Here is a 25,227-nt window from a genome sequence, read left to right on the forward strand (position 1 = left end):
TAGGGAGAAAGCATTTAGCTTTAAGAGTAGTAACTTGTCTCATGGATGCATCATGCTGTTGCTGGGTGATGTTTTCTTTTGCCAGAAGTGTGATTGTTTGGTTACTCCTTATATAATATCCACATGTGAATTTCAGTAAAGGCGTTGCTTACATATTTTAGTGTAAGCCATTTTCAGCTTTTACATGTCAAATAATATTTCATATTATCCTAAAATCATAAGGCTTTTCCTACTCTCTATTTGTATAGTAAAATCCTTATTTGTAAGGACATGGTTGGCTTGTTTGGATTTGGAAACAAAACAAAATGCTCTTCATCCACTAAGCAGGTTCAAAAGACAGTTAAAAAGCTGTGATGTTTCCAGGAAGAGGAAATGTAGTATTACTCAAGTTATAGAGCTGAACTTTGGTATCTGAGCTGCTCTGGTATTTCTGCTGATCAGGCAACTGTGGTGAGTGCTTTTAATTAAGGATTTTAATTTTCAGGAAACTTTGGTTTTTCTAAGCATGCCCTTTTTGGGTTTGTCCTGTCACGTGACAACCCTTACGTATATTTAGTCTAAGGAATGACAACCATTACATTTGCCAAGAAGCTTTCTATGTCTGAAAACTATCAAGAGAAAAACTCACAGAATTGTTGTGGGTTTAATCCTGTGGTGACTTTACTGTTGAATCTCACAAGAAACTATGGGAGTAACTTTACTTGAAATTCTGGTAATGATCGACTTTTAAAATTGGTGGCATTTTTAGTTTCTTTTTTTTTTTTTCTTGTATGGAGGAATAGGAAAAGCTGTAAAAAAACCTTCCAGCCTAGCACTGCATAAAACATTTGGGGTTTGTGTCCTGTGTATTTGCAAATCTAATTATTTGCAATGCTGTTTCTCTTAAGTCTTTGAAATACAGCCAAATAACTTTATATGTGCATATTTTATCCTTTATAATATGTGTATGATTAATCAGTTAAAACATGAAATTCCAAGAAAAGCTCTTGTTTCACTGCTACAGTCCAGGTTTTTACTTAGTACCTTGTTATTTTTGGGGTTAGCTGTCTTAGCTGTGTGCTCAGAAGTTTTTGATGAGTCTGGTTTTGATTTTTTTTTTTTAGGGGGACACATCTGAGTCTTGGATTTTCCTCTAAGTTACTAAAACCTGTTAAAGGAGGGGAAGCAGTGTGTTGGTGTGGGGGAAAGATGGAGCTGAATGGGGGATTTGGTGTCAGGAAGGTGCTTCAGCCTCCTTTTAGTATCTTTATCTGCTCTGAATGAGAGAAGGAAAGCAAAAAGGCCCAGTCCCTTCATGGTTCTTGGCAAAGGCATGTACAGACAGACTGAGGGGTCATGCTTTAAGGGTACTAAAAATTGCACTCTAACAGAGACTTTGAAAGCACCTGTTGCAGAAAGTCATGTTAAAAAGGGTTGCTTCCCTTCTGGCTTTCTGTGTATTGAACAAGGCCACTGTGCTTTGACAATGTTATGTTCTTTTTTTTCTTGGTTGATTTCACTGTATTGAAATTGGTGTGCCTGTTCAAAATGTGCTGATCAACTTTTACTTGTGTTCCACTTGGCAGTTCTCATTCTAAGTATGGTATCTTGAGTATTCAGTACAAAAGATGAGCTTGGTTTCTATTACAGGAAAAGTTATTCCATGAGAACTTAAAAACAGGCCTTGAAGTACACATTGTTCCTGCCCCTCTTTCTGTACAGAATGTGTGTGAAGTGTGGTTTGGGATTTATTATTTTATACCTGGTTTAGCTTTTTGTCCACACACACTCCCCACAGCCCATGTCTTCCTGATTGTTGCAAGTCTGCTGAGAATTGACCAGTTAGAGTTCTTTTTCCTGTGGTTGATGAATTCAGGGTTTCAGGTTATCTACATTCAGGAATAGTTTGCTCTTCCTGTTTTTCCTGTGCAGTTTGGGATGGGGGGCTGTTTCTGTTTTGGTACATTTGAGCTGCAGACCAACTGCCAGGCCAAGGTGGTGTTGCTGCTGTGTTCCTTTCTTTGCTGGCTCTGGTGTTTGTGTGGCAGAGGAGCTGGTGCAGACTGGGACTGATGGCTTTTTTTGGGGAGAGGCTGTTCCCTGCCCAGTAATTCCGAACTGAGCTTACAGTGGGTTCAGATGAGTGCTGGAGGTGAAGTGAGGGATGTACAGTAGGATACAAAATGTTGCTTTATTGCTTGAACTAATTTATGAGTGTATCTATACTGTGCCCATCAGGTGCGAGCATTGTGGGAAGTGATGCTTTATTTCTACCTTTGTTTGACCTTTTGGAGGCTCACACTTCTAAAGGATGTTTTTTTGTTTCTGTCTGCTTTGTTTTTCTAAGGCTTTCGTGGTTTTCTATAAAAGGGACTTGGCTAAAAGTATTTCAGGGAACTTTTCATAGATCTGTGAGGCAGGGCTATAAAAAAGTGTTAAGTCTTCTGAAGAGGAAGAGTATTGATGTACAAGTCTGTTAATTTTTCTTCAATGACTTAGGTATTTGCTGCATTAAGCTAACAGTTTTTCAAACAAATTACTAAAATGAGTTTGGAAAACTTCAAATCTACATATAAGTATGGGTCCATCTCAGCTGCTGTTGCCTTAGATCCATCCTAGGTCTAAATAAAGCTAAATTTACTCATTTGATCAGATAAGGAAGAGGGGCTGGAATGTTTGTTATTCCGCTGACATAAAGGCTGGAGGAGTGCAGGCTACTCTTTCCCCTCTTGGAAATTTTTTAGACGAGAACGTCTGGATGTTGTTACAGACTCTCTAATTTGCATCCCCTTGCAAAATAAAAGCTTGTGTTTAAATGCAGAGTGCAATATCTACTGTGGCACAGCATAAGAAGAAAGTATTTTCTGTGTTATCCTCTGAAAAGAGTAGCTGAAGGTTCCTTGTGATGTTCCTTTCACGATCTAGGTCATAAACCAGAAAACAGCCATGTTTTTTAAGTTACAAACTCTTCCTGAGGGAGAAGGTGGGAAGCTAAAGCAGGTACAGTGTACATTGCTGCTTCTTTCTGCCCAAGGAGAATGTCATGGATGATAATGTGCATTTCCATGGTTTTGCCTAGGTTGTTGAAGACTATGCTGGGAGGTGGCAGGTGCCTCTGCCTCAGCTGCAGGTGCTGCAGACGGCGCTGTGCTGCTTCACGTCTGCCTGCGTGTCCTTCCCAGCCGAGTGTGAGCACGTGCAGTATGTGCTGAGTAGCCTTGCTTTGTGAGTACTTCTTCTTTTGTTATTCCTTCCTTTACCATAGCACAGCAAAAGGGTTTCAGATCCTCACAGCTCCCCAGAGGGGTTTTACAGGTGGTATAGCTACACAGAACCAAAAATTGGCTATTAGAGTTTATTTTGGTCTTTTTTTGTATCCTTGTTAAATATTCAAGTTGGCTATGATGGTGTTTTGTCATAAGGGGTGTCTGGCAAAATGAATAATATTCAGAAATAAGTGATCATCATAACCTTATTTTGGAGTAGTTGAAGACCAACCTTTGCCAGTAGATAATTTTAAATAATCTCAAATTTTTACTTCTGTACATATAGTGATGTAATAAGCTAAGTATTTAAGATAAGTGTCTTAAGAAAGAAGTCAATTACTTGGAAGTTGTATGGATTTTTATGTTTGAGTCATCGAAATGCTTCTGGAAATTACTTGTCATGCAGTTAACTGACCCAAAGTCACATTCAGCTTCAAGAACTGCATGATGTTGTTTCATAAATTTTGCTTAAATTTCATTTGTCTTGATGCATTGGTCATTTTCCCACATGAAGACTGAAAGTGTCAGGGTAATAAGTACATAATGAAAAATAAATGCTGTCTTTAAATGTTGCTGAAGCTTCACTGTGGACATTTCCTGTTTTGTGTGTCTGAAACTGCTTGAGAGAGGACTATTTATGGCATCATAAGACCACAAATTTTGAAGTTACATGAAAACATAGTGACATCTGTTGCAGTGGGTTTTTTCACTAGTTTTAAGGAAAAAGCCTACCGAGTTCAAACTATGTTTATATGTACTTTTAAACAGCAAAGCTTGGGAGGTAAAAAGCTGGAAATTCAGGGTTTTTTTTGGATGGATACTTTCTGGATCATCAAGAAGTAAATTGCTCACTGAGCTCCTGTGACCCTTGTCTGTTTTGGTTTTTGAGACTGGGTTTACTCCATGAGATATGCTTCCATTCTAGGATGTCAGATTATTTATTCCTCTGCCTGGCTGGCACAGTTTTTCATGTGATATAATATGAAGGGATCCCAGGGCTTAGTAGCTCCAGTTACCTGGGCAACCTTCTCAAATCTCTTGCGAAAATTCAGTGTATATTAGGTCTTAGTTCTTGGAAAGCAAAACTCAGCCTGACTGTATTGTCATCCTTGAGTAAGATTTCCTTGGTAACCAGACAATAAACTGTTAACAGGAACAACTGGTTTATTTCCTATACTTAATAACCCTGCTATTCATATCAAATGAAGCAGCATCTGCATTAATATCAGGGGGTTTTATAATGGGCCACAGTGGTGTTTTGAGGTAATCTTCTGATGCCAAAGCAGTGATGTGGTCAATATAGATGGATATAAATGTGGATATGCAGTGCTGCAGACAGTTTTGAAGTAAGCTAAGTTGGAACTGACTGTAGTAATTGTAACTGGAGACTGATGATGAGGAAACGAAAATATTTTGATGGCTTCCTATATTGGCCTGTGAGTAACTGCGTTGATCAAGCAGAAAATTGTAGTTTACACTTGTTTGCTATTGATTTCCAGATTTTTTTTTTGCAAGATGTTCCTCTTTTTAAGTCAGTCAAAACAAATTTAAATGCAAGCATATATGACTTGCTCTAATTAGTTTTGTCTTATTATTTAAGTTCCAGTTTGGTTGCTTGCCAGATCATGATGTGACTCATGGCTGACCTTTCCTGAGAGTCAAGTATGCTGCAAAATTTTGTTTAACATGAAATGAGTTCATGTGTTTTTTCAGAACCATGTACTTATTTGGGTAGGGATTGTTTTTTCATTGCATATTTGAATTGAGATACACAGGCTTAGCCTTAAGAGAAATTGTCACTGAACATAATAAGTTTGTGTCTATTTCTCTAAGCCTGTTTTTGGCGTAGTTAATCATTGGTTAGAAAAAAAAAAAACTTGTGCATAATCTATTGGAAATATAATTTTATGGTACTTTTTCATTATTCCTTTAGAAAACTTAATTTTGTCTGAGTATTAAGACGTATTTGAATGCGCATGTTTAATGAAAATGTTACTGAGGAGAAAAAATGCCTTTAATTTGCACAGTATTTTTGTAGTCCTGCCTGTTCCTCTGAGTGTTGCTCAGTTCTTGTCTGCTGCCCTTGACTTTGTCAATCAGCAATTGCAGCTCATTAGTGCAGTGCCTGCCTGGTACTTTTTCTAATAGAAATAAAATTTCTCAGAATCTTCAGGTAGAACAGGAACAGTTGCACTGCAGATCCACAACTGCCAAGTTTTTGATTGAATTCTTTCAACTGTATTATCTGGAAGGAGGCTTTTATAAACAAAAACCTGAATTGAAAGGAGATCTGGAAAGCTGCTTCTTACCAACTTCTCTGATTCTGTGACAGGATTTAAAGGAACTAAAATGCTAGACCAGTATTTTAAGATGATCCAAACCATGGAGACAACAAATCAGTTTTAATTGAAGCAGCTTTGAAAGTATTAGTCCTTTCTTCACCCATTTCTGCCACCTCTTTTTGGGGTAACACTTCTGAATTCATCGTGCTGGACAAAGACCTGATCTGATTAAAAGCTTGATGGTGGTAAAATTCAAGTAGTATGAATTTGAATGCCACACAGAAGGTGAACATAATTTTGTTTGCATATCTGCACAAAAGCTGTCCTCTACTAAATAGTCTTCAAAAGGTTTTTTTTTTTTTTGAAAAGATAAAATAATTAATACCTTTAAACCAACATCTTAATAGAGAGACTTTAGTTATGGCAAGACAGGCTGAAATGAAATAGTGTGTTTGTAGTAAGTGCCTGAAAACAGGAATTGTTGGCCACGAGAAATCTTTGAGTGACTCCACATGGCGCAAGTCTAGAATTCACAGAATTCCTAGTTTTGGTTTGAATGCTGCTAAAAGTAAGAGATTAAGAGTAGTTTCATTTTTTGAATCAATGTTTTTAGTTTGACTTGTCACTACTTCTGTTTTTTAGGAGTCTTTTTGAATTGCTGCTGTTCTTTGGAAAGGATGAGTTCTATGAAGATCCTTTGAAAGATATTCTAGGTTCAATCCAGGTAGTGTTGCCTACTTTCTTATAAACTTCTAATATTATTTTAGTAGATGTAAAGATGGTTTTTGTGACTGTATGACCTGGAGGAAATGTGTCATTATAGTGAAAGAAACTTCACTTGTTTATGTTTATTTAGAGCTTAATGTCGTTCAGTTCATGACATGAAGTCTCACATTTCCCCTCTGGTTTTAATCAGTCAATTAGAAATTAAAGCTTCATCTCAATGAAGTCTTCAAATCAGTGTGAACATGGATTGGTCTGTTCTTTGGTAGATTGGGACAGAGTTTTCTATGTCTGTGTAAAACTGCATAAGATAAGTGACCAGATTAAGAACTTGTTTTGCCAGGTAAGTGTGGGGTTTGGTTTGTGTTGTCTTTTATTTTCATACCTGAATGGATTTTTAGGTTTGTGCCACCATGAGAGGAAGCTCTGTAGGCAAAGAAAGGATGAAAAGCTGGGTTGTGTCTCTATTAACACTGCTCCTGGAACTGCAGTTTGAGAAAAAGCTTTTCCTTTGCTGTTTTTATGTTGATACCTCTCGATTACTGCTTCTCCAAATTAATGTGCCAGCTCTGTTGCTGCAGCAGTTGTGTAATCAAACTGGCAGTGAAAAGCAGGTAATTGTATGTGGATGGAAGCCACTGTTCTACTGCTTTTTTTGTTTCAATATTGGGTAACTCATTACTAAAATTTTCTGTTGATTAATGGTGTTGTTGACACTTTTACAGCAAATAATGCATGGGGATGAGAGGGAACTTGACATGTGAAATTAATGGCTGGCTAAAGCATTCCATGATATTACAGGCGAACATAATTCCTGTTACGCAGAGATCTGGAGGAAAATGATTGCTTGAGGGCTGGTGACTCATGGCTTAAATCAGTTTTTCCCTCAGAAATCACAAATCCAGCTGAACATGTCTAAGTCTGTGCAGGATGTCATGAGGTGAAGGCTTGTCTCAGTGTGTGCCAGTAATACCTCCAGTCCAAGTTGGTTTTGCATTGTTATACAAATGGAACGCTCTTGCTGAGGGCTGTAGAAGCCATGAATTTGACCTTCAGCAGTTCTGTATTGCTATTTGTAGATAATATCAGTTGTTGCTTTAGGGCTTTCTGTATGGTCAGTGAAAGACTTTGTAGCTCCAACTACTGACTGAGGAAATATTCAGCCATGCGTGGGTTTCTTGGTTTGTATCTTTGGGATAATCTTACTGTTTTAGACAACATATTTTTGTTCTTTCTAATTGTTTCTCTTTGTGTGCTTAGGAATGTCAGAACCTTCTAAATAAATACAGGAATCTGAACCTGGAACTAGTGACTCGAATCATTCGAGATGGTGGACCATGGGAGGATCCAGTATTACAAGCAATTCTTAAAGCAAAGCCTGTGTCACAGGAATTAGGTACTTCATTTATCACAGTCATTTTCCAGAGTACTGAAAAAATGTGTTCAGTTTGGCTTTTTAAAAATATGTGGGGTCTGGTGTTATCAGCTGGCATTGCAGTGTTTTAACTATTTTTCTGTAGTAAAATGTGCTGGTCTCCTTTTTGTTTGAAAGGAAGCTGAATTTCTTTAAGTTTGCTTTTATAATTTAGAGATCATATTTGTGATTTTGTATCACTGGCAGCTATGGAGTAGTTCATAAAATTCACAGGGTGCAATTCCTGAATCTAAGTGTTCACTTAAAGCATGGAGACCAACTTGATTTCATTTAGACTCCTGAAATAACATGATTGGAGAGGGTCTGATGTGTATTTGTCTCCTGGCACTCTGACTCATTTTATTTGTCTCTTCACTTGTAAATACTTGGTCTTGTGGCTTTTCTTGGTTCTGTTTCCAATGATGCTCGTGGCTACATGTGACAGCTGCTTTCTTTTTATGGGTATGTAATTCCTGGAGCTGGGAGAGGTGCAGTGCATGGGAACAAAATCACTGGTATGTTAATGAAAGTTCCTAGGAGGAAAAATACCCAAGCTACAGTGAAGTCTTTACTAACATGTCAAGCAACAGTGTTCCTCAGGGGACCTCTTAAAAGTTCTATTTAGTTTGGTAGTGATAGGAAATTCCAGCTCTGCTCAGTTATTATGGTGTAGGGCCTGATAGAAACTCATCACCGTTTGTGACTGTGTTCATTGAGAGAGAGGAAGAGCACTGAAGACAGGACAGCTCAGTGAGCTGCCTCCTTAACCACAACAAGGGTTTTGATAGCAAATTAACATGATTATCCCTTTTTTGTTCTGCCTCTTTTGTGAAGCAACTCCTTGAGCAACAGATGTACCCATTAGTTTTATTAGGTATCTCATAAAGTTCTGGTCAAATAAGTACAGAAACAAAATGAAAACCAAGATGAACCTTGTTTTGTTCTGCATCCCATGATTTTGGTGATTATGATTGGGAATTAGGTCTTGATCTCCATCTCTCCAGCAAAGAATTAGTTTAGTCCTTTGCTGTCATGTTTCTCTTGGGCATCATGAATCCTCTCTGTTATGGGTTACAGTTTGAGGATGTTTGTTTTTAACCTGGCAAAGCAGGAATGAAGCCTGTTATCACTAGATGGGCACTTTGTTCCCCTTTGTTCCAGGCTGCATCTCCTTCCCCTCTGCTGAGAGATTTTCTCTCCTTTTACCTTGATATCCTCACACACACCCTTGACGCATCTCATCTTTACTGACAAACATTTTATTTTAGATAATTTATATTTTGAGAGCTTGTTCTGTCTTCCTCTGACTTCCTCTAAAATTTGCTTCTTGTGAAGTCTTACACAAAGCAAACATCCTGTGTTGCTTTATAGGCTCGCAGTGTGTATTTTGAAACTTGGCCATGTAGCTCCCTCAGGGGCTATTTAAATAGGAAAACCTGCCTATTATTGCTGAATCACCAACCATTCCTTGCAAAAATCAGTTTGTGTGAACTACATAATCCTGTCCTGGATTCATTAACTCCATGGAGAAGCTTAGGCCAAGACAAACCTCTCTGTGTCTGTCTCTGCAGGAATTGTAGTAAACTTGGAGATGTCACAATCTCTTTGGAGATGGCTGGAAACAAAGCAGTCATGGAGTTGAAAGAAAAATAGTAGGCTTGAAACATAGGCACTTGTAATGGACTGGGGAGAGTGAGGTGGGCATCTGAAAGAGAACCTGGCAGAGGTGCAGTCAGAGGGAGCAGTTAATGAGTTTCCGAGCTGCTGCTTGGTGTCTGTTGCTCTAAAGCAAAGTGTCACTGCCTGGGTAGGAATAAAGGTTGTTTCTTAGTGTATCTCAGGCTTGGCCAAACACTACTGTAGTTGGCAGTTGTCTTTGTTTTGGGGGGTTAGAAGAGCTCTGTCTGCTGCCCTGGGAAAATAGGACAGTCCAGGACAGGGAGGGAGCACTGCCTTGCCAGCAGCGTCAGTAAAACTTTGGAAACAGAGGAGGCTGTAGGAACCCACATCCTTGGGAGCTCCTGCTGGCACTGGTGTAGGGTGTGGAGATGCCCTTCCCTGGGAGAGGAGGCTGTCAGAGTCTCATTTGTGAAGCAGAAGGGACCTGAGAGTTCCCCACACCAAGTGGGAAATACGGAACAGGGTGAGCAGTGCAGTTCTCACTCCTTTAAGGGGAAAGGGTGTTACAGCCACTTGTTAGATGGGCAGCATTTCCTTACCATTACCACTTAGCAGAGCTGAGTACTTCCAGCCTTATTTTTCAGTAATGCTTGCATACAAAACAGAGGATGTAGTTTATTATCCTAAGGGTGGTAATTCAGTAAAGGGGAGGCCTTTACTTGGCTCTAAAGACTTTTCCATATAATGAGTTTTTCTTGCAGTTCATCACCCCTATTAGACACTGGCTTGCCTTTTAGTCCTTTTCTGAATTTGTTCTCCAAAGTGCTGAAGGATAATGGGAATGAGATGTTTCTTTCTTACAGTGCATCTGTTAACAAATCAAATTCAAACCTGACACCTTGGATTGTACTGCTTAAATGTTCATTAGCATGGAACACTGCTAGCTTGCATAAAAATAGAGATGCTGGAGAAATCTTGGGTTTAAGTGTAAGAAAGTATTTAAATCCTTAAAAAAAGCTTTATCTGAAAGGCTATTGTACAAGTAATCTCTTCATTTTGGGGGAAGAAAACTTCTTTGTTCTGATTGTAGTTTTTAGTAACCAGTTCTTAATCATCAATTTCAATTGCTTGTAATTAATACCGATCCTTTCTAAGGGATGAATTTTCTGCCTTCACTGACTTTAAACTGACAATCTTTGTCTCTTTAAAACATGAAATACTAAAGTACTCAAGTTATAGCCTTGTAGCTAGTGATGTTTTAGCTTGTAGTTGACAGAGATACTACAATCTGTATGATCATTTATAAAAAAGATGCAAAGCATGTCTTGTAGGTATTTATGAATTTCCAGTTACTTCAATGTTGCGTATTTTCAGTATCTCACTTGAATTTTTTTTCATTCAAATGTTAGTGTTAATATTACCTTCTAGAGCTAAAAAAGATTTCCAGAAATTAGGAGCCAGATTTTAAAGGGATTTTGATAGGAATTGTGCCCAGTAACCCTTTCAGAGGAAGATATGTTTCCCAAGCAAGCAAAATCAAGGCGTTCAAAGCTTTTTAAGGCAATAGCCTGTGAATTGCAGTTAACTTTATTCACTAGTTTGAGGTCTTACATTTTAATGGATAATGAGTATCTTGAGGTTTTTAAAAATATTTATAATTATAGCTTTGGAGGTGATGTCAATCCTGTGCTTCTGACAGTCACACGTATTCCACTGCTTAGAAAGGAGGGAATTTTCTTTCTTTAAAATGCTCACATCTGCTTCTATACAATATAAATTTCACCAATCCTTTGTAGCACCTTGTGTTAACTTGTTAGAAACAAAATACTGAATTAGATTACTGGTTTAAGAAAAATAACAGTTTCTGTTTCGAAGCAGAACAGATTTCTTATGGTATTTAATATTTTATAGACTTTTTTTAGCCTTTATTTTTTCTTAATATTATTTGTTATTAAAGACAGAGTTACATTTAGATATATTTGTTGTTTGGACTTCATATTCTAATTGCCTTTAAATCTCTCTTTTCTGTGCAGTTAACAAATATTTAAGCTCTGAAAATCCACTGTTCTTTGAACTCCGTGCCAGATACCTTATTGCCTGTGAACGCATCCCTGAGGCAATGGCTCTTATCAAATCTTGCATAAATCATCCAGATATCAGTAAAGATCTGTATTTCCATCAAGCTCTTTTCACCTGTCTTTATATGTCACCATTAGAAGATCAGCTATTCCAGGAGGTATTGTTTGTCAGTATACATTTCTTTTTTTAAAATGAAGTGGTGCTTTATACTTGCTGTGTATGAGTTGTCAAGAGGAGCATGTGGGACTCTGATTTTGTGGAACCAAATGTCATAAAATCAGGCAGCCACATTGGCGTTGCTCAACTTTGTGCTGGCTTAAGCTTGGAAAAGTTGAATGTGAAGTGCCTGCAAATCTTGTTGGCTGAAATGCATTTTTTTGGTCAAGTATTCTGGTAGATCTAGTCCCTAAATATTTTGTGACTTCAGTGTATTGACTATTTCACTATTAACAGTTTTAGTAAAAGCACTTGAGCCTAATTAACATTAATCATACATGATATAGTTTTGTTCAAGCTTTTTAATGATGCCCCAATATGTAAAATGGCACTTGAGCTGATTTGATTTGAGCTATTTTATCACTAATAGCACTTGGTAGATAACAGGGGTTTTCTTGACCTTGTTTCAAGAACAAGCTACCCAAAATGGCAAGAACAAGTGCTTTAGTGTTGTGTTTTAATTTCTGAGACAATTATTTCTTAGAGTAATGACCATCGGAACATGAAAGAGCTTGAAATCCTTTTAAAATCTTTACTTATAGGTGTACACAAAAGCCATTTCAAAGATGTCCTGTGTTAATAGCAATTCCTGAAGTTTTTAGTAGAGCAAGATCTGATTGGTTTTGATTTCATGTCAGCAAATTGATCTAAATTGATTTTATTTTAATTGTATAGCACTTGTTGAGGACTGATTGCAAGAGTGGAATTGAGATCATCTGCAACACTGAAAAAGAAGGGAAGACTACCTTAGCCTTACAGCTTTGTGAATCCTTCCTAGTCCCACAGCTCCAAAATGGGGACATGTATTGTATATGGTAAATACTTTATTTCTGGGGAAGCAGCTGAACAGAAAATACATGCTTATTGCCAAAATGAAACTTGTCTAACTTAAAAATACAAGATAAAAATGACTTTCAAGTGTTCCTGGTGCTTCTGTTGTGCCTGTTTGCCCTTTAACACAGTCATATATAGGGTAGCCTAATAGTTTATAACTCTTTATTTCCTATTTCCAAGCAACAGAAAAGTGAAACTTTAGGTACCCTACCTAGAAATGTAGCATTTATTATTAGCAAAATGCAGTCTGTAGTCTTAACCATGTAGATATTTTGCTCTGTAACTGTAGTGTGTCACCAGTGTGCCTAAAAAGAGAATGTGTGGTGCTGAAAATGTGCTGTTAATTATGGCAACTTGGTTGTCATGAACAGAGGTATCACCTAGATGGAGTTCTCTAGAGAACATTGAAGATGTCTTCACACCCATTTAATTATTTTGATACCTGGACTTGGTTTTAAGTCTGTGTTTTCTAGATTTCATCTTTCTGAGGACTGGAAGATGGCTAAGGACTATGATTCTGTTGAGCCTGTATAATTTCTGTAACTATAGGAAGATCTGCATCCCTTGATAAAATATGCTTTCTTTGTTTAGGTAGTTAAAGCAAAACATCCTAGCAAGGATCTGATAGAGATCAAATTATCAATCGAAGTAATTTTGAGTTCAGAAGCTACCTTGGGTTTCTGTGTTCCCAGATTCCAGGAAATCAAGAAGCTTTTTTGTCTTGAGAAACTAGTACAAGCTAGATGTGATAATGTTTACTTTGGTACTAATTTTTTTCCTTAACTACTAGGCTGTAGTAGGAGTAGTTGCTCAATCAAAACTGTTGGGATTATGATAATGACATCCATTGTAGTACAATGTGTTGGCAATGGCTGCTGACGTTTTTCAAGTCTGTCCAGGAAATGATGGACAGGACTGTCCCCATAGGAAAGATGAAGTTCAACCCAAAAGATGGCATTTGTGTGAGCTCAGTGGGAATTGAATCCGTGTTTGCTGATTCCAGCCCAAAAGCTGCATCTCCCTGTTTCTTACTAGGAAATTACAAGTATAACCTCCATGAATTAATGCTTTCTGATTGGGGGAGTCAGTCTTTGATGAAATGCATTTTCAATACTGTAATTAAAGCTCCTTTTGCTGTAGTAACATGTTGACTTTGCTTTTACCCAGCTGATCAAGTTTTGCATCATCCATTTTTGAAATTGCTGCTCAAAGCAAGATGTATCTCTTGTTGTTCTGGCAAATCAGATGTCAAAGATGAGTCCAAGAGGAAATTCTGCTAGAGGCTCGAGTACTGTTTGATATCTAGATTTCAGGGAAATAATCGTGCCATCTCGGTACTTTAATTTATTCAGAATATAGAACTTGAGGATCTTTGGAAGAGAGTTCAGAGCCATTCTGTCTGTGCTGCTCAAGCAGATGTTTTATTCTTCACATGCTGAGCCTTAACAATTGTGTTCTCCACAAGAACTCTGTAATACTTCTTAGCTCATGGAAACTGCAGCAAAGGTTGTGAAGGCATGACTATGCTGTAGTCCAATCTTTGAAGTAGTAGGAGCCAGGTTAAATGAACTTAGTGTCTATTTTTTCCCCAGGGAACATGTTAGTGTTTCCAGCACAGTAGAAATCATCTCACCTGATCTGGAATTGAGGGCCTTGCAGATCTAACAGAGATCTAGCTGCTAACACTACTAGCAAAGATATGGCAAAAGAACAGATTAGAAAGCTGTAAATAGCAAATATTTGTGACAGCCTATGTGAAATCTTCTAGCTAAAACCATTAGCTGTCATCTTAGAGGAAGATGATCTTTAAGCAGCTTGGTCACAAAACTCAAATTTTCACTGATATCAAGAATAAACTCTAGATTCAGATGAACAAATTATTTTCCTGAAAATAAATCATCATGCAAGCTGTGCTTGGTCATACTAAATTTTTTGTGTGAAATAATGGCAAGAAATCAATTTATTATACTTTGTATCAAAGTGTTGTTCTCTTCAGGAAGACAATATTTTGATCAAGCAGGCACAGATGGCCTTCCTTCTCTGACAGAAGATTTTTAAATGCTATTTTGGCTTTTCTCAGGTGATTTCTATGCATTAAATTTACTAAGTCAAAGAATTTTTACCACAGTTTGATCAATCTTTTGGCAAAGCGTGTTCACTACTTACTAAGAGCAGCAAACTGTTTAGATCCAGCTAGGTTAGGGAGCGTTAACCATCATTTCATGTTGCTGCTGGAGGCACATAGTGGTTTTGGTATTTTGTAGGTAGTTAAGAGGCTAGAATGCATGGTTGCCTCTGGTAAGGAGGTGCTGAGTTCTGTGATCTCTCAGTAACAATTTAAATTGTTCCAAAGTCAGAAATGGACTTAAAAAGGAAAAGCTATTGTATTGACATAGAAAAATAAAACTAAAGGACTAAAATACTGTTTCATGTCAGGGTCTAGGTAAATTGTGCGTAACACCTTGTTCTTTAACCATGCAGCTCTTCCTTCTACTTGCAGTTTTCTGCTCTCCTTTTTCAGCTCTTTCCTTGTGCCAACCTACCACTTGTCTGAACACACTGCAAGCCCCTTTAACCACTAATCTCTCAAGAGTAATTTGATTTTTCTCATTCTCTGGGATTAGTATTGATATGGCTTGCTCTGAAATGATAGGAGGCAAACCAGAGGATGTGATGGATTATTGAATTGTAACATATAACAGCAAAATTACTGAGTTCTTCTGTACTTCAGGTTGAGGCTTCTAATGAGTTCTTAAGAGTGGTTTAGTGCATGAAGACACTAATTTCAAACTTGTATATGAAGTTTGCAAGTATGTAGAATTCAGATTTTCAGCTTGGTAAATGCAGATGTGAGCAGTTTGTATCTTTAGGAAACCAGAAAGTTTAATTTTTTTGTGTATGAGCTGCTTATAGGTTTTTCAATTTCCCCCATAAGGGTGACGTGATCTTTGTTTCAACTTTAGTTCTCTTGGGTTCTGATTGAAAGAAACCAGTCAAGGTCTCAATGTCAAGCAGAATTCTACAGCTGTCCTGAACTTAAAAGCGGAGTTGGTTTTGTCATAGGCTGTGCTGTCACTTCCCTTCTTTCAGGCTCTGAGCTCATTAAGAGAAGCTTAACCTCAAAAGGTTTGTCTGACACTGGAAATCGGCCAAATATTTTCTCAGTAGCCAGGTTTGTTTTCTGAGGGAGGAGATTGCTGGAGTAGACAAGTGTCTTCCTTCAGAAAAGGAAAGTCGGTGGGTCCTGCTTTCGTTGTAACACTGTGGTGGGATTTCTCCCGAGTCCTAACTAGAGCTGCCCCTGTGTGAGATCTTAGTGCTGGCAAATCTTCTCGTGACTAAAAGTTAGCCCAGTTGCCTTCCTAGATCTTTGAATTAAAGTGCGCAGAACTTTTATGCTGTAAACTTCAAGTAGCTCTATTTTATAGGCTAACATATGTGCAGAGTTTAGCACTAATCTGTTCTTACATTTCCTTTTCTCAGGCAGGAATGTTATTTAACTGCAGATCGTGGAGATGTAGGATAGCTGTAGAATTTGAAGTTTTGGTATGACTGCTCTGTAATAACTGGAGAACATCACTATTTCCTGGCACATCAGGAGCTTCCTATGCTGTTTCCACTTTTCACATTCAAAAGCTTCTTTTCCTAAGGACTCTTCATCCTTTTACTGGAAGTGACTTAATCCCAAGAGCACACAGATGTTTGTTGCCTGTAGTGTTGAGGGCTAGTTGCTGTTCTATCTGATTTTATTGTGCACTTATCTGAAACTGAGCTGAATACATGAATGTTTTGTTGAATATTTAATTGCTTGGTGATAGGAGATACCCTGAATGCTTTAACAAAGTAATTAAATTGTATTTTCCATTGTGCACGTCTTGGTGTTAATTAGGTCAGTATTACACCCTCAAATATGATTTTAATCACAGAATATGCAAATAATTGTCTTAGTAATGTGTTGTGCTTAGTGAGAGTGTTCTAAAACTCAGTGTAATTGGAATATTTTATTTTCTACCTAATAGGGACCTGATCTTCATTTGGAGTAAACTGCAGCTCAAATCTAACCCATCCAAACAAGTTTTTGTGGACCACTGCTACCAGCTTCTAAGAATTGCTACAAATATCAGAGTCATTTTCCCTTTCATGAAAGTCATTAAGGATGAAGTAAGTTCTGTTTGTTTTTACCTCATGCACCATTCCTTTGGTAACCAGTTAAAATCAAGAGAAGTGATGTTTATGTTGTGTAATGACCACTTTTGGTGGAAAGCTAAAAAAGAGGGGTTAGGGAAGGACATAATATTATTAAAATTTTGTCAGGTTCCAGAATGGGCTTCAATATTAAGATTGCTTGTGTGGTTTTAAGATTTTTTTTTTTTTTTTACTGATTTGAGGTTTTTCTGTTTCTGCAGCAAGTTTGAGGGCTAAGTCCATGGAATAAATGTGAATGATTGGGTTGGGGATTTTTTTTTTTCAGGCTGACCTCTTAAGGAAATAGGATCTGTGTAATTATATGTACCCTTCATCCTTGTTAAATTCTGAATGCTGTTACCAATTCAAATCAAAACTGGACAAAAACTGGACAAAATGGCTTAATATAAAATAAAGAGAAAGGCAGAATAATACAGAAGAATACCTGATTTTTGCTTCAGAAAACTGTGCTGTATTTCATACTTTAGATCTCAGTCTTGTTCTGCCCCATCTGCCAAAGATGTCACATGGAATGCTTTGCACATAGGCTGAGAGCTGTTTCCCAACAAATGTTACCATTGACTTCACTTAACAGCTCCTTCATATTTTTTGCCCTAAATGAATTCTAAGTTATTTTGCCAGATCTAAATGCAATAATTTGTTGCTGTTCAAGGGTATATATTCTAAAATGCCTGTGGTGATATTAATAATTCTCTTTGTGTCTGAATCGTCTTATTTTTTTAATAATCCCCTACTTATGGAGCAATGTCTGTATTTGTTAAAACCCAAATATGGGAGGTAATAATTATTTCTAAATTTCCTGTGCCACATTTGGCTTTAATCTGCTGCCTGTAGGGCAGAGTATTGCTGATCATTCCTTGGAGTTCCATGTTCAGGACAGGGCCCCCAGCTTCAAGTGTTGAATAGGAATTCTGCTCATTAGAAAGATGGGTCATCAGTTTTGGAAAATGAAGCCTTTTAGACTTTTTGGCTATGGGTTATGGTTCTCCTGCTGGTTGTTCAAAACTGAGCAATATTATCACGGTTTTCATGTAAAGAAAGCTAAAAAAGTTACGATAGCCAAAATATAGAGGAACTGTCCAATTATATTGTGAAGCAGCCTAGGTAATGTAAAGGCTGGCAGAAGATACTGATAGATCAGCTATGATCTCTTGCAGTTCTGGTTTATATCCCCAAATAATTGTCTTTAACTACAGAGCTGCATGGGGCAGAGCTGAAGTTTTGTAGCTTTACAGCTTTCAGTGCAAACCATTTTTGTATCTGTATTGCTAGCTTTGTTTGAGCAATATTTAAAAATGTTCATGCCCGTGGGTCAAGTTCAGTAGCAGGATGCTTTCTGAACTCCTGTTCTGCAGTAGGTGACTATTAATATGTGGGATGTTTGGGAATTGTTTATGTACACTGTGATTTCCTTCCTGCAGGTTGGTGAAGATGGCCTTCAGATCTGTGTTGAGATATGTGGGTGTGCCCTACAGCTGGACCTCCGTGAAGATCCCAACATGAAAAGTCTTATTTATAAAGCAATCGCTCATTTTCTGCCAAATGACTTGGAGATCCTCAGAATTTGTGCGCTCTCCATCTTTTTCCTGGAGCGCACCTTGGAATCTTACTACACTGTTGAGCATTTGTACAAATGTGCAGATGAAGAATACAATGAGTGCACTAGTTCTGTTCAGAACCGCGTGCGGTTCGAGCTGCTGCCCATCTTGAAGAAAGGATTGTTTTTTGATCCAGAGTTCTGGAATTTCTTGATGATCAAGCAGAATTGTTTAGCCTTGTTGGGGGATAAAGCCTTGGATGGCTTGAATGAAAGTACACTGGAGAACTCTCCTGCAAACACAGAGAAAACAGCAGAGTACAGAGCTCTGGCTGAGGAACGTGGCTGTTTAACAGATGTCAGCAATGGGGAGCTTGACCCTGGAAATGGCTCTGGAGCCAGCTCCAAAGGGAATGCCAGAAAGAACCACCAGGCTCTTGAGGCATCCAGAACCTTGGATCAGACTGAACCAAGGCACCGCTGTGTGATCTGCAACAAGGAGTTCCTTGGGGATCACATAGTGAAACACGCACAAGCTCACCAAAAAAAGGGCAGCTTCTCCTGTGTGCTTTGCACCAGGAAGTTCAGGCAGAAAGGACTGATGCTGAAGCACTTGAGGAATCATGTCAGGAAGATAGAAAGGCAACATCTTGCTGCAGCTCTTGAGGCTGATCAGGAGGCTCCTGCTCTTCATGAAGTGCAATGTTCTAGTGTTCCTGTGTCTCTTGAAAATGGGAATTCTGAGGGTTCCAAAGATATTGAACCAGAGGCTACAGCAGCTACAGTACCCCTGAGTTCTGATCAGGTCCAAGAGGAGGCTGAGAATGCAGAACAGGTTTTTGAGGCAGTGGAAAACCATCTAAGTGACCAGGATGATGCTACTGAAAACAGTAGTGACAGCTGTTTTAATAATGTTCCTGATGCTTTGAGTACAGAGAGCTTGCCTGAGGATGATGAGAGCTCCAGTAAAGAGTCACCCATTCTGCATAAAGTGAATGGAGTGTTTTGCCCTCAAAAGGATATTGATGCTTTGGATGAGGAAGGAACCTTTAAGTGCCCTGCTAATGGTTGTGCTAGAGTGTTTAAAAAAATAAGATTCCTCAACAAACATGCTAGAAAAACTCACCCAACTGACCTGAAGGTGCAGCAGCACATAATGAAATGGAATAAAGGAAAATGCCGCTTCTGCCAGAGGAAATTCGCCGATTCCCAACATTTTATAGACCACCTGAAGAGACATGTGTATCCAAATGTTTACTTTTGTTTACACTTTAATTGTAATCAGAGATTTAAGCTGTCAACTGAGCTTGCAGAACATACAAAAAGTCACAGTGTGTTTAAAGCCCAGTGCAATTTCTCAAACTGCTGTGAGCTATTTGAGGAGCTCCCTTTGCTGTATGAACACGAGGCTCAGCATTATTTAAGTAAGACCCCAGAATGTTCAGAAGATGCAAGTGAAAAAGATTCTTCAGATGATCCTTCAGAACCTGGTAGTTACCAAGATGATGATGAATCCGTTAATGAAAAAGAAACTGTAGATTTACCAATTCCAACTTGGAAGTCAAGGAAAGATTCTGCAGAACCAAAGACATATATTCAAAGTGTGGAGAAGAAAGCAAATAATGTAATTCACAATGGAAATGAAAGTTCATCTGAGTGTAGTGCTCCAGTTTTAAGTTTGATAGACCAAAAGACTCCTGTGTTACAGCCAAATCCTGACAACTGTAGTGTTGTTAGTGACCAACTGGTCAATGGGCACAGTGACCCAGATCAGACATCATCCAAGGCGGCCCAGGTACCTTTGGACAGAGTAGCAGATGAAACAAGGACAGAAAATGGGTCAGTGTTACCAGTTTTACAGAATTGTCATGATGCACCACAAAATACTGTTCCTGCAGTCTCACAAGTACCTTCTAAACCAAATCAGACAACAGAGACTACTTCGTATGGTGTCATCTTAACAAAACCCTACGTCAGACCATTGCCTCCCAGTTACCTTGATGAACGTTACATTAGCATGCCAAAACGGAGAAAAATTTTGGCTGATGAGGTAGATGCTTACTCTGAACAAGACAAAGTTTGTAGCAAATCAACAGAAAGATTTAGATGTGGCAACTGCTTGACCATCTACTGTAATTCAGAAGCACTTGAGGCTCACCTTGCACAAAAGAAGTGTCAGACGCTCTTTGGATTCGATTCAGATGATGAAAGTAAGTCCTCCAGTCCTTCCATGCTGCTTTCTTTGGCAGTCAATCAGAAAATGCTCTCTGCAAACAGAAATAGATAAGACACACACTAACTAAATCACAGTACTCTGCTAAATTGTAAGTTAAAATTGGACATGCTGTCCAGAATAAGAAAGAGGTGGTGAGAATTTGTAGTCAAACTAAGGGAAAAGACTTCTGATAAAACAGAATGGGGTCATTCAATCAATCTGTCTTTCCTTCCGTGTTTGAAACTAAATATGGTGAAAAACATAAGTAGTCTTCTAGGTTAAGAAATTATTTATGTTCTGATCTTTTGTCTTTTACAGGTGCCTGATTCAATGTTGTGGAGAAAAGTATCAGATGAGGAGTGGTGTAAGGAAACACTACATGAAGCAGCGTCAGTTTGTTTCCTAGTTGGCCTTAATCATGAAGCAGTCTCAAATTCCTGTAGAAAAACATGACCTTGATAAAGACAAAGCACATTTTCTAGACAAAACTCACAAAGGAGTAATAGGAGCTCTGCAGGTTTTGAGTCCAGAAAAGTTGCTACAAAACCCCCAAAGTACCAGTTATCAAAAAAAGCCATGTTCATTCCAAATGTATGATTGAAGCTTAATGGCACAGCTTTTCTAGCATGAAGGTTGAAGAACAATGAGGCATAGAGGTGAGGAGGCAGAGGAAGCAGAGGTGTTCATTGCCTTGTGGAAATCCAACCAGCCAGTTCTGAAAGCTGCTTTAGTTTGTGTGGTTAATGGCTATCTGTCCACACTGCTGAGAAGGAATCATTCAAGGAGGTATTACTTTCTTACCTTGTGGATAAATGCGTAAAGAAACCATGCGTTCTTTTTTTTTTTTTACTTTTTTTTATTCTGAGTATGTGAGTCCATTATCTGCTCAAAAGAATGGAGATTGTTTAATAAACTTCTACTCAGAATCCAAAGAGGAATGTGGAAGGAAATCTTGAGCTAGCTGGGATGCTGGAATAGTCAAAAACTTGAAGTACAGAACAAGCAGGAGAAAGTGAGTTGATGTGCTATTTTGTAAGACTTGCACACAGTGGAAATCGGATGCATGCAAGAGAAGCCCTTTGCAAGGCTGAGGTATAAGTGGCTCCTGTAAAACATCTGCTGTAGGTGTGGGAAGACCAACACAAGTGATAGGTTGTGTGGATATTAACAGCAGCTGATGGAAGCAAATCTGGAATGTTGGGAGGGCTAAGTTAAACTAATATTCTGCAAGCACAGGGGTCCCTCAGCTGTTGGTAGGACAGACAAGAACTTGAGAAGGCAAACAGGCAGAGCACATCAGGTTGGGGTTGAACAGAAAGGTCAGGAAGAACCTGTTTCACATCTGTTATGTTGCTTAATGGTGATGAGCCACAACTCAGTACTGTCACTAATTATTCATTGTCTAGAAAGAAGAAAACAGGAGTCCTCTCAATCCCCAAGACATATTGCAATCCCATTTAGTAGCATCCCTTGAAAGGAGAGGCTTTCCCAGAGGCTGGTGAAGGAGTTACTTAAATGTTAAGCACTTTATTCACAATTCATTGTTCATAGGAACAATCACAATGCGAAGACAGGAAATAGGAGTTCTTCAATTCTATATGGAAAATTGTAATACAGAAGATTTTGAAACCAAAAAGATGCCATTGTAATTTTTGGTCTTCCTACCCGAAGGCAGAGGTGTGGCAAACATGCACATTGTCCAATTACTGTACAAATTGGTCCTTTAATTTGTCTCACACTGTCTTGCCATGTGTTTTTTATTTGGGATTCTGTTCTATGGAAGTTATAGTAGGATTTCAGGCAGGGGGAGGCACAGGGGTGAAAACTGATGTTCAGAGTCCTTCCAGAAATGCAGGACAGCACAGAGCAACTGTTTCTGCTCATCTGTCACTGAAGAGTTCATCACAGTGTGTGCAGGGCTTAAATCAACAGGTGGGTGAAAGTTCATGAGTAAAAAATGAGGGGGTGCATCAAGCCCTCTCTTCATTGTAGCAATGGCTCACTCTTGCAAACCCAAGGGTTTCTCTGTAAGGTTGGCTATGGAGTAGTTCTGGAACAAACTCAGTAGTTCAGTAATGCCTCTGCTGATAATCCTCTGTGGAACTAAACAGATACTTGCATTAATTCTGCTTTCTTTCCCCTTCCTGCAAGGTAAAAAGAATGTGAATTCAAAATCATGCTCTTGAGCTCTAGGAGAGTTTTGCCTTAACTTTGAGTTGGATTAACATAAAAGGTTCTAAAATTATGATCACAGATATGTGTGCATTACATGAATCCCAGTTATGGCCCACTTCCAGAGATTTGTATGATGTTTGAGGCACCAAAGAATTTTTTTTTTTTTGCAGTTGCAAAAAACCTGATTTAAATGCATCATTCATTATATGTACATATATACACACTATATATATATTTACATGTGTAAATACATTAAATTTTTTAAACCAAGTTAATGCTCCTTATCAGACAAATGCACTTTCACATTTTTTACTTAAGATACCAACTAATTTTTAAGGATCTGGGTACTGTGTTGAACGTTCCCAGGCTCCCCCTTCTTTGCTTGACATTGCTTAAATATATTTGGGAGAAAAAAAGGTTCATGTTAAAGTATTACAGTTCTGAAAATCTAAAAAGTGAGTCAACAAAAAAAAAATCAAAAAAGATGCTTGTGTAAAATCTTCTTAATATACCTTTTCATCTTTGGTGCTTTTTGGCTTTTCCCTGGAGTTCCATATGTTTGAAGATGCTTTAAAAATATGATTGAGACTTGTATTATCTTTGTTTTAAGTGTGTAGATAAATGCATATGTGTACATGCATAAACTGTGACCATAATTTTTTGTACCTGCATTAAAGTTATTTTTGTTCCAAGATGCTTTTCTGGGACACCACCATTTGTTTCTCTCATGTATTCAGTGTGTACACTCTGGAGAATAGGAAATACGAATTCTTACATATAGGTGAAGATGAGCATCATCTAACAATTATCCAGGAATCTTTTAAATTGACTTAAAGTAGCAAGTGGGTGGTACTGTTTTAAAATAATTATTTTCACTTCAAAAGACATTGCATTTTCTTTAAGCTACTCTGATACCTGTTGGTATTCTCAGATAGTTGCAGTATTAAGCAACCTTAATCAGAGGCAAAAAGATACTTGGATCATGTGTGGAATAATTCTCCATGCTTTTTAAGGATTTTTTTTTAATTTTGAGTATTACCCCATACCAAGCCTGCAACTTCTAAGGCTGAAAACAGGTTACAGGTCTTGAAAGTTGTAGGTTTTTTGGCTGAGTTTTTCCCCTGATACTTAACGTTGTGTGATATAATTGGAAATCCTTGAAGATGTAACACTTTGATTCAATAAATCCTGATGCAAGCCTCCAGCTACCCTAAAGCTGCCTGAAGTTTTCTATGAGCTTAGGAGCCTTGTTGGATCAAAGCTGGTGCAATTAATGACATTCCTTCTGTTGGATTTGGGCGTTCTTTTTGAGAGTGTCTCCTCTAACCCCATCATGTTTCACTGTAAAGGTCATGGAATTTCTCATTTCAAAAAGCTGCCACTTGGTGTAGGCGCCTTTCACAAAAAAAAGGAATACTGAAAGTAGGTTGCAAGTGGTCATATCTGTGGGACAAGGTCACTGGTACTTTGGTTATTTAGCCATATTCATAAAAATTATATGAATTGTATAGTTTGGATAATTTATAACATTAAACTTTGTGATTTTAATATCACATGGAAGGTTCAGCTGTACTCATTTCTTTTATTGTTTAACACCAGTGCTATGGACAAAAGACCCAAAGGGGGTAGTGTTACTATTTTCTTAATTTATTTGGTACTGTATAACACCTTTCTGATTAAATGCAGTGTATGCATTTGGGACTCTTAATTTGTAAAAGCTGTTACAGGTTCAGCAAGAAAGGAAATTTGTGCTTCCTTGTTGAATGTTAAATTATTTTACTTTGCATTTTATATAAGAGTACAAATTAAAACTGAGCCATCAAACTGCAATAAATCGACAGTAGGGTTTCATTTTAAAGACCTTTTTTACTGTACATAGATTTGTTCAATAAAACATTGTCTTTGTTGTTGATAGAAACTGATCTTGTCTTTTGGAGAATCACTCTGGAAATGCTGCTGTCATGTTTAGAGCTGCTGTGTTATGTTTGGTATGTGATGGTTGAGTGGCACCTGTGTGAAGATGCCAGGTCCTGATGTTCCAGGTGTGTGCATATTTGGGTTTGAACAGACCAAGCTTCGAAATGGGGGCAGCAGTTAATTCCTAGGGCTCAACATCCAAATTTGGGGCCACAAACAAGTCAGGGTACCCCTGTTTTAAGGTAGTTCTGCTTCTGGTTGGTGGTCAAGTTCAGACAGCAAGGCAGTGCAACTGCTGTTTTGTTTTGCTTCAGAAAGTTCAACACTGCCACCTGAAGTTACTGGATAATTTAGATTTATTATTCACAGCCCTGTAAATTCCTAGGTTTTTTTGACTGCAGCGTTTTGACTGTCTTTTGGAAAATATTGGATGGTGACTTTTGTGTGTGTGTAACTTCAAACTTACCTTTGTTTTCTACTGTGGATAATTTTGACGAGGTCCTTGCCTGAGGAAAGTAAGTGTCAGTGTAAGGGTAAGGGATCTCAGGTGCATTTTGCCAGCAAAAATATTTATCAAAATGGCTATGTGTACATAAACTATTTAATAAGTATATTGTTAAATATGTCAACACCAAATAGAAACTTCTTTGCTCCTCCTCAGATGGACAGAAGGGAGAAAATACAATGACAGTCCTTGTAGTAACTCCTTGAATTAAGACAGCAGTTTATTGTTACAAGAGTACTGTTTGCCTTTTGGTTTATAT

The 25,227-nt window shown here is 38.1% G+C and overlaps 1 protein-coding gene across 1 annotated transcript in view; it reads left to right on the forward strand.

Moving 5' to 3' along the window:
- ZNF654 (zinc finger protein 654) overlaps window positions 1-24,463 on the forward strand; it is a 30,055-nt gene extending 5,592 nt beyond the window's left edge. The window contains exons 2-9 of the mRNA XM_059466362.1: window positions 3,059-3,204; window positions 6,170-6,251; window positions 7,511-7,646; window positions 11,318-11,520; window positions 12,255-12,394; window positions 16,433-16,574; window positions 18,041-20,366; window positions 20,690-24,463. Of these exons, the coding sequence (XP_059322345.1) occupies window positions 3,059-3,204; window positions 6,170-6,251; window positions 7,511-7,646; window positions 11,318-11,520; window positions 12,255-12,394; window positions 16,433-16,574; window positions 18,041-20,366; window positions 20,690-20,697 (3,183 nt within the window). The 3' untranslated portion in view covers window positions 20,698-24,463. The remainder of the gene's footprint in view (window positions 1-3,058; window positions 3,205-6,169; window positions 6,252-7,510; window positions 7,647-11,317; window positions 11,521-12,254; window positions 12,395-16,432; window positions 16,575-18,040; window positions 20,367-20,689) is intronic.
- The last annotated feature ends 764 nt before the right edge of the window (window positions 24,464-25,227 follow it).

Source organism: Ammospiza nelsoni, chromosome 2 (assembly GCF_027579445.1).
Source record: "Ammospiza nelsoni isolate bAmmNel1 chromosome 2, bAmmNel1.pri, whole genome shotgun sequence".
Classification (NCBI taxonomy): Eukaryota; Metazoa; Chordata; class Aves; order Passeriformes; family Passerellidae; genus Ammospiza; species Ammospiza nelsoni.